The 10,316-nt window shown below is 41.1% G+C and overlaps 1 protein-coding gene across 1 annotated transcript; it reads left to right on the forward strand.

Moving 5' to 3' along the window:
• The first annotated feature begins 2,706 nt into the window (after positions 1-2,706).
• Positions 2,707-10,081, forward strand: snx1b (sorting nexin 1b). The gene is made up of 15 exons (XM_083680665.1): positions 2,707-2,907; positions 3,729-3,909; positions 4,072-4,205; positions 5,088-5,154; positions 5,252-5,295; positions 5,537-5,678; positions 5,963-6,041; positions 6,293-6,368; positions 6,876-6,989; positions 7,168-7,261; positions 7,638-7,843; positions 8,138-8,281; positions 8,489-8,569; positions 8,679-8,750; positions 8,869-10,081. Exons 1-15 carry the CDS (start codon positions 2,791-2,793, stop codon positions 8,917-8,919), a joined length of 1,602 nt encoding a protein of 533 aa, XP_083536791.1. The 5' UTR covers positions 2,707-2,790; the 3' UTR covers positions 8,920-10,081.
• The last annotated feature ends 235 nt before the right edge of the window (positions 10,082-10,316 follow it).

The raw sequence follows: 10,316 nt of genomic DNA on the forward strand, positions 1-10,316 counted from the left end.
TTAATGTTTCTACTTGTCTGTTTTGTCATGGAATACGTCATGGTTGTGTGTGTGTCTGTGAGAGTGTGTGTGTATGTGCGTGCGTGCAGGGGGGCGGGCTTTTATTGGTCATTTACAGCTATTTATTGCAAAATGTGTTGATAATTGAATTTCTTTCGCTTTACTTTTCACGTTGCAATTAGGTGGTCATACATTTCTAGACAAGAAACCCAAAGTGGTGCCTAAACAGTGAGTGGGGTGGGGGTAAAGGGGTACTTTACACGTTAACAATGAAATGATGGCCTCCAAATCAAAGGTGCATTTTTATTTTTTTTAGATTAAAGGATATGATGTAGCAGCAAAAAGAGTGGGGTGACATTGCCAGAGACCGTCCAACAGGAATATGCAACAGACGAGAGAATAGGGCATGTTGCGGCAAAGCGAAAATCCAAAGTTAAAAATCCAAACCCAAACCAAAGACATTTCAGAGAAGGGAGGAAAAGATTACACTGTTGAATGTGATTGGTGCGTGCGCTCTGCCATCTTATGTTACACTGCCATCTGACGAGTGGGATATTCATTGGTTGTTGAGTGGGAGCCAACTCTCTGTTCTGACATGGCTCACAACACTACAGACTTCTAACCTGTTACCAAATCACCTACATGATGTCACACATGGTACAGGATGCATCATCAAAGTACATTTGTCAGCTTTAAAGGATTTTAACTATTGGTCAAAATATCTATTTTTCAGAACATAATTTCTTATTTCGCCCCAAAATTGTTATTGTATCGTTTATTGTAAATGTATATTGACAGCCTACAGAAACTAAAAACATGGGTTTTCAGCTTAAAATGTTCAATTTTGACTGGATGGGGGTCTTTAATTTATGGTCTTTTGTCTGATATATAGAAATCTGTACAGGAGAGAGTCTGAGGACTCCTACAATAGATGCACCAATTAACATTTTCACTATATTTGTATGTTATATTGTTGGCCTGTTGGGACACACTGCACTGCAAATTCACATTCACACACAATGTGAATCTTATCAAAATACAGTCATGAATGATTGCTCATGAGATGACCCACTTCTGATGTCTTCAAATCCATTGAGAAAATGGCATCCATTCAGAGTCTCCCAGACACACAGGGCTCTCAGATAGAAACATTATTTCAGGTATAACCTCATTGGGAAACCCTTTGCAGAAAGTAGCTACAAAAGGGTGGCGACACATTAAACCAATCAACAACCTTGCTTGGGCAGAACTCAAAAAGAAAAAATGAATTCAGTTTTTCCTTCAAGTCATCATCTATTTTCTTCAATGTTGCAAACTAGCATCGGCAACAACCTCCAAAAGAGGCGTGAGAACACAATTTGGAGGTATGGCTACACGGGACTCTCAGGTACCACGGCTTAATGGATCTTGTCAATATTTAGATACTGCACATTCAGGTCCAGGTACGAATTATTTTGAATATCCTTTGACTTTTCAATCAGTATGGTTAAGATGCTACACAAACAACACTCCTTAGCTGCAACTTCATTTTGGAAAGTTGAAATGAAGTAAAACATTATCTGTGTTCCATGAGTTCTAATAGTGGAACTCCACCCACCTGCCTCCGGTGAATGTAAAGGTCTGTAAATTAGGATTTATTCAAAATAAAAGCGTCCGAGTTAAATTCCATTTAGTAAATAGTTAATAGGCACCAAGGAACCAAAAACAATATACTAATTATGATAAATATATATGCCATCATCACCATATCATATTTGATATAGTATTGCCTCAGAATAATGGACTGTACAGAAATGGCTATTCTATTCTGCAGTCCAGATAGGGCACTGAGCGTTTTCACCACAGTAAAATGCTTGCAACATTTGGCAAGACACCGCTTAAGGCTCAAACTCTCCTGATTGTACATACTTTCTTTTGAGTATTTTTTTTTTTTTATTATTTCAGCAAAAATAAGAAAATATTGTGATCACATCACTTTCCATTCATCTCTTTAACTTTTATTTTAAGTCGCGAAAACGAAACCGGACGTATTCATATTGGAAATTGTTGGGTATTAGCTCACGGAACACAGGTGCGCCAGCTAAAGAAGCGTATGCTTTTACTTTGTCAAAATAAGATTATTCGACATCACTGTTAGAGGAATGACAGACAGTCTTGCATATGACTTTTTTTTTAAATGCTCTTGCATTAGCCGGCACCCGGAATACACCACCGCCACCGGGAAAAATGGATAAAACATCTCTTTTGGTGACGTGTTTTTATTTAATTTAAACTTTCCGCACCAAAGGACAATACCAGAAACAAGTAGGATATCTTAAAGCAGGTTTCTATCCAACAATAGATTGCGGCGGTGTGTTTTTCTGTATGTATTCGTCTGCAGTCGGGTTGCAATTGCAGCTACACTGTCTTATGTTTTGAATGCGGCATCACTTTCATGATGAGTCTAGCAGACAGTTTTTCAAAGGAGATGTCCTATTTGCAAAAAAATACTTAGCCTACAGATGAAGCCATGGGATGTGTAGACATGGAAATGAAGACAGAGCTCATTGTTGTAGTATGATTTGCATCATCATACTATATATCTCCACTTCAGGAAAATAGTGGACATTTCACCGTGGGAATATGCCTGCTTGCACCTAGACGTGCCTGCGCCTGTCAAGGTAAATCGTGTAGCCACATGCGTTAACGCCTTTTTTCCAGCAGGTGTCGCTAAAGTCAGGCCCAGAGTGGTGTAGTCTGGTCAGGCCTAATTTGGCATCTTCCGCTTACGTAGTAGCTGTCAAAACAGACATGGCGGCCAACACAGAGAGGAATCCCCCTCCTTTCCTCGGACCAGAGGATCAAGACCCACTCTCCGAAATGGGAGATGGAGACAGTGATGATGGGCAAGACATCTTCCTTGGCAATGTGAGTACTCAATAGATACATAACTAAATTGGCTTGGGGCTCGTTCTGTGCAGCTTTTCTGATGATGAGCTAGCTAACCGTTAGCTAGCGTTCCCCTTGCCTCGCTAGCTAGCGGAAGACCTCTGACTCCTGTCAACCCAAAAACAAAGCTGCAACTACGAGTCTCCATTACGTTTGAACTCTACAGCTAGCTAGCCATATAACTGTGTGTTGATGTTGGGTTGCATTCCTGCATACTGTACTCATTGCAAGTGCATACACCCACCCAAACCCTTCACGGTAATGTGTGTGTGCTGGTCAACTGATGGAGAACACAAGGCAAGAGCCGCAAATAACTAGCATGCTGCTCATTTCAACACTATTATCGGCTATTATCCAATTAGAATGTGCGGAGCCTGGTCTACTCTTGGCTTTTATCCGCGACCTGCTCGCTATCATGTGCGTGACATTACCCCATTGCATATCTTGAAGTTCAGATATGGACACACCCTTTCCACCCAAAGCAAGGAGGAGAAGAGAAGTTTGTGCTTGTCCACTTAAATTGCAACGATGTCAGTCAGTGTGTCCAATCCAGTTAAAACATACGCCGTACTCGCAACTCAATTATTATGTTGTTCTCACTCTTTTATTGTAATGCTATGCATGACCATCGCCTTATCTGAAAGGGAACAATCTGACCGAACAATGTTCATGTTGATTTCCTTTTTTGCTTGTTGTGAGTGAGCTGTAGTGGTAGAAGACACTTGTCTGGCCTCGCAAGACTACCTTGTTGTGGTTGACAACATTCCTACAACTTCTCTCTCCCTTCTCTCTCCCTGCAGAGCAACCCAGTTGGAATGAGGACAGATCACTTTCTGCCAGACTCTGCCAACAGTGAGGAACCACCTGATCTCTTCAGTGAAGAGGAAACCAGCACCGCTGTTCACAACCCCAGCAGCACAACATCCAACCGTGAGGCCAACGGTGTTCACTCTGAGGATGATGAGAACGATCTCTTTGCAGGTATACAGTAGTGTCACTCTCATACCATTGAATTAATTCCACTGGTGTGAATGTCTGTTCTATCTGCACATTTGTCTTTTCACACCTCAACCTCAGGGTTGAATCCGGTGTTGATCTTTGGTCCATGTTTTCCTCAAACGGTTGACTCTCTCCCTCTGTCAGAGGCCTCAGTGGAGCTGTCTATGGAGAACCCCCGTCACCCAGCCAGGAAAGACCTTCCCACTTCCTCTGCAGCAGGACCTGCCACTTCATCCACACCAAGCACATCAGCTACACTACCCAAGTCCATGGAGCAGGTAATGGACAGTAGGACTTGGCTTACAAATGTTGACTCAATTGATTTCATATGGGGCCTGGATTTTACCTTAGTAGGAAATCTGTGAAAAACACTTATGATAATATTGAAGTCCCCGTTTACCCTGCTTTCACATGCAACATCAGATGTATTTACATATCCGATATATGTTGCATGTTAATGCGCACTGTAGATGCAACAAGAGTCCACAAATCTGATATTTTGAGAGTCGGTATAGGTCGCATTTGGAGGTGGTCTCGGTCGGATATCTTTCATATCCAATTGGTTTGTAAATGGAACATGCATACAACGTCCCATCAGTGTCATCAGAACTCACATGGCAATTGTTTACACCACCTAGTGATCACTGTAACTTAGCAACAACATTGTAACAGCAACCAGTTAATATTGGTGGGTTGTTGGGGTGATCTGGGTGCACGATAGACCCTAAAACTTTGTAAAAGTGCAGGAAGCAGTAGTTTATCATCTTGTAATGTACTGCGGTCCTCAGGTCATCATATTTCTAAGCAATGACGATTCCACAGCAACCAAATTGGATGAACGGACTGACATTTTAGAATGCCACTTCAGCATATCGGATACAACCAATTTAAAATGTGTGTAATTAGATAGTCTGAGAGATCTGATATTTCGGATCAGATTCATTATCAAGTCTGACGTGGTCAAAGTCTGTCCAGTTTCATATACATTCTAGTATTTGTAATATCAATGTGCGATCATTGAGCAGCATTAGAAAATGTGTAAAACTGTATTTTGGCATGCACACTGAAGAGAGGCTTGCCATAGTGTCATTGGAAGAGTTAAAGTGGACAGTGACAGTGGATAGTACGATTACCGATCAACTGATTCTGATCTTCGGCAGTTGGAGGAGGATGAGAGTCAGGACAACTTTGACATGGATGTCACTGTCACCAACCCAGAGAAAGTTGGTAAGTTTCACACTCTTGTAGATACATTTACTGTGGTTGATTCCACACTGAAGATTCTCACCTGTGTAACATGGCATGATTTGATCTCTTCTCTTAGGGGACGGTATGAATGCTTACATGGCCTATAAAGTGTCCACTCGGGTATGTTGCTGCTGTCATTCATTGTATTTCATTGTAAAATCATTGTATCATTGTAAAAAAAAAAGAAAAAAAAAAAAAGTTATTTTTTGTTTTGACACATTGATATTGTATTTAAGCACACCAAATACCGTCTGTATGTACAATTAAAATAATCATTACGAACACAACTTTTACAATCAATCAATCAATCTCTCTCTCTCCCTCCCCCTCCCTCTCTTAATCCCCCGCTCTTTGCCACCAGACTACACTCCCTATGTTCAGGAACACTGTGTTCTCAGTGAGGAGGAGGTTCAGCGATTTTCTGGGCCTCTATGAGAAGCTGTCTATGAAGCAGAATCTGAATGGCTGTATTATCCCACCACCACCCGAGAAGAGCGTTGTAGGTCAGGAGGAGCAACTCATTCTGTAATTCTCAAAACAAAATGGTTTCCCCATCACATATCAAGCCTGCACTTAGGTTTTAAAGACATTAAAAGTGCAATTTATTCCAGGACTTCAGAGAGGTGTAAGAGTTTGTGCTACTTCATTTCTCTGAGTGTCATTGCACTGTGCATCTTCTGATGTGTGTGTCACACATTGATCATCAGTGATTAAAGTGACTGTTGACTGGATCTCAGCAGGATCATCTGTGTGTTTTTCCACTCACAGTCAGGTCTTTCCTCAACAGGAATGACCAAAGTGAAGGTGGGAAAGGAAGACCCTTCCTCTGCTGAGTTTGTAGAGAGGAGGAGAGCGGCTCTAGAGAGGTAAAGGCCTAAAGCAGCATCTGTCTGCATTATCACTGTTATGTTCTTCATGTACAGCAGTGCAATAGATGTTACCGGAGTTGTTTTCAGTATTTTTGTGCCACATTCCTTTTTTTTAATGAAATGGGAAATTCTGTAGGGTTAGGGTTACATTTTCCAAAATTCATTGTTGTCTGAATGACATTGTGGCCACTCCACTTCATTGTGTCTTCCCTCTAGTTCAGCTCATTTCAAGCTGTGTACTTTTCTAGGTACCTCCAGAGAGTAGTCTCTCACCCATACCTGCTACAAGACCCTAATGTTCGAGAGTTCCTGGAGAGAGATGAGGTAAGCTCAATCAAAAGGTTCCTGAAACCACTGCACTCAACTTTGTGACTAATGGCTGTTCAAATCAGGATGAATTGTTTTGCATTTTATGGCATTTAGCAGACGTCCTCTGCAAATTGTCCTCTTGGTTATTAAGTAATTATGTGGTTATTATCTATATGATGAGTAGCTCACATGTTGCACTTTATATGATCCATTATGTTATTTTGCTATTGCATATATGTACATTATGCTGTTATACTGGCATATAATGTAATGATGACATAATGAATGTTACTTTCTGTTGAGAAAGGTTGTCCATTTCCCTCTCCTTGGGGTATTGAATGGAATGGACTTAAATTAGCTTGTCCTAATTGTATTGCTTAAATGCCATGAAAAATTCTTGTTCTCATCAAAATATAATTGTATTGCTCAAATACCATGACCTATTCTAGTTATTACCGAGATATAATTGTCTTGTTTAAGCACCCTTATTGCAAATGTGAATTTATTTTGCGCGTGTGGCAGCTACCCAGGGCAGTGAGCACACAAGCGCTGAGCGGAGCTGGCTTCCTGAAGATGATCAACAGGGCATCAGACGCTGTCAACAAGATGACCATCAAGATGAACGAGTCAGACTCTGTAAGGAAATCCTCTTCATACAGTTCATACAGGAAGTTGCATAAACTAGGCTACAAGGGGATACAAATGCCCCAGTAAAATTTCATGCCGAATAGTCTCCACGTTGTCATTCAAAGTGATATAGAACTGACATGAGATGATTTCCTGAACCTTCTCTCAAGGTCTCTCTCTGTTGTAGTGGTTTGAGGATAAGTTCCAGGAGGTGGAGAGCGAAGAGCAGCAGCTCAGGAAGCTGCATGCAGTGGTGGACTCACTGGTTAACCACAGGAATGGTAACACACACACACACACGCACGCACACACACACACACACACACACACACACACACACACACACACACTCTTGCTTTTGTTCCTCAATTAGTTTCCTCCAAATAATCACCTATCATGGTCACTAGTTTGGACGATGATTAGGTTACTTGAATTGAGTGTGTAAGTGCTGGGCTGCAGTTGAAACAAAAGCCTGCACATCCAGTAACTCCAGAGTCCCTATTGTATTGGAACGACCAACATGTCTACACTGACCGAAGTAGCATAACCTGGAGTGATACAACAACGCTGATACATTTAGTTCTCATTTGGAGATGAGGATAATGATGATGGTGATGATGATGAGATGTGTAAGCGGTCCTTCTGTTGTCTTGTCAGAACTGTGTGGGAACACAGCAGTGTTTGCCAAGAGCATGGCCATGCTGGGGAACTCTGAGGATAACACAGCTCTGTCAAGGGCCCTGTCCCAGCTGGCCGAGGTGGAGGACAAGATGGAGCAGCTACACCAGGAGCAGGCCAGCAGTGACTTCTTCATCTTCTCTGAGCTGCTCGCAGACTACATACGCCTGCTAGGGGCTGTCAAAGTATGCACACACAGTTTCGTACTTGGGTCGCTTTGCTTAAGATGGACTGTTCCATTTCTATGCTGGGCAGTGGCATGAAGGCTCGTGTTACAGGAGAGCACTCAATCTAAGCACTTCAATGTCGCCTTTTGATGTTAACAAGCATGCTAACTGATCTACAACTCTTTTTTGCTCAAATGTAAATTAAGCTGCAAGAGCCTTGCTGTGTAGCTAATTGGAGGCACTCACTTAGGACCGAACCTATTGTGTGTCGGTTAATTCAGGACTTGACTGTCATTGTGTTGCTGTCCAAAGGGCTGCTTTGACCAGCGCATGAAGGCTTGGCAACGCTGGCAGGAAGCACAGAGTACACTGCAGAAGAAGAGGGAAGCAGAGGCCAAGCTCCTATGGGCCAACAGGCCTGACAAACTACAGCAGGCTAAAGAGGACATCACAGAGGTACAAGACACATTATTATATGTACATTGTGTACTTAAAGGGACCGTTCATTCAGATTTGAATTTGGCTCATCAATGCTTTTTGGATACCCCACAAGTCGTCAGTCGAACCTCTTCGATATTTGTACCTATTGAGTGTATTTTGTGCACTGTTTTTAATTGTATATCTGTAACAACTGTGTTTTATTCTCGTTACGTATATTCACAGTGGGAGGCGAAGGTGACTCAGTACGAGAGGGATTTTGACAGAATCTGTGTTACTGTTCGCAAGGAAGTACTCAGGTTTGAGGTACGTAGGCATTGTATTTTTCATTTGAGCAACCTTGTGCTGCCGTAGAGGTTCTGTTGAGGGGCTTTGATACAGTACATGACAGTTATTATGTCTTCCTTATCAACAGAAAGAGAAGTCCAAGGACTTCAAAAGCCAGATAGTGAAATACTTGGAGTCACTTCTGCACTCTCAGCAACGGGTAATCTATTCTCTTTCTCCCTTGAAATGTGTTTTCAAACAAGGGTTTTGCAGGTTATATGTTTCTTTATTCCAGATGTTTATGAGCTCTGAATTTTCCCTCTTTCTCTTTGTTCTAGCTTATAAAGTTCTGGGAAGCATTCCTGCCTGAAGCGAAGGCAATTGCTTGATGACGAGTGAAGACGTATAGGACAAGACCCCACTGCCTTTTTTTGACCACTTTTACCTCCTGACTATGTACCAACAAGACAATTGTCACAGAGGAGAAAATGGAGAAAAACAACATTCCATCCATATTTTTTTGTAATCAGGATTTTTTTCAGCTCTTTTACAACTCTTCAATATGATCTGCATCAGCACTTTTAGTTTTCATACTTTGTTTAGCTTCTTTGCTTGCGGTAATACAGATCTAAAAGAGATGGATTTTGGCATGATAGCTTTTGTATATAAATATCTCACTGGTATGACTGAAATATTTTCCCTCTGTTATTGGCCAGCCCTTTCTCACATGTAAACAGTATGAATGAAGTGTTGACATTTTGAGGTACAATACTGCCCTAGAGTACCATGGTGTATGGTTTACAGTAGTACAGTACATCAGCCATTCCAGTGTTGTTGACCTGACCTGTTCTTAAATGTTTACTAACTAGAGCTCATTGAAAACTTTTTTGATACACTCAATAGGAGATTTGAGAGAGGCAGCAAACGTGATATGAAATATAACTCATTATAGCTCATTGAAACTATCAGTATTAGTGCTTATGATAGGCCTCAACTCATACAGTTACTACAGTAAATGTATATTGTTGGACCTATAGCTGCACAAGATAATGGATACACAGGGTTTACAGATGATGGAATGATCCCTGAGTTTGTAATATTAATTGTGTGTGTGCGTGCGTGCTTCAATCATGTTTGTGTCCTCATTAATCCCATTAGGCCTATTTGGTCTTTTCAAATACTTTCCTGATGGTTTTCTGATACATTGTGATCTGTTGTATGTCCAACAAGTTATTTGGAACTGAGCCTCGTGTATGTTGCCCCATGAACTGCTCTGTCATCAAGTGTTGTTTTTTTGAAGACAGATTGTATATCTGAACATATACAGTACTTGAATCCAATGCACAGCAATTGTGAAATGTTATCTGATTCCACACAATTTTGATACACCGCTGTAATGATGACAAACTGTCTAGTGATTAATGTCATTAATGTCCTTTATGTTTCTTACCCAACATGTATGTATATATGTCTGTCTTGTCATATTTCCTCAATATGTGCTTTATTTTTGTAACCACTTCCATTAGCTCAGACAATTCCTTAAAGTGCTGTAGATGTAAAGAATAAAGATGATTGAATAAGTGTGTGTGTGTGTGTGTGAGAGAGAGAAAAAAAAAAAAAGAACTCCATCCTTATATTTGTCCTAGGGTGTGCTATTGCACTGTACTCAAATGCTAGTTAGCCAAGATCTCTTATCTCTCTCTCTTTTTCTTCTTTATCCACTAAACGACATTACATGGAAGAGGGGGGCGGGGAGGCACAATGCAATAATGTTACAATACAACAC

This window comes from Argentina silus (assembly GCF_951799395.1).
Source record: "Argentina silus genome assembly, chromosome: 11".
In the NCBI taxonomy this organism is placed as follows: Eukaryota; Metazoa; Chordata; class Actinopteri; order Argentiniformes; family Argentinidae; genus Argentina; species Argentina silus.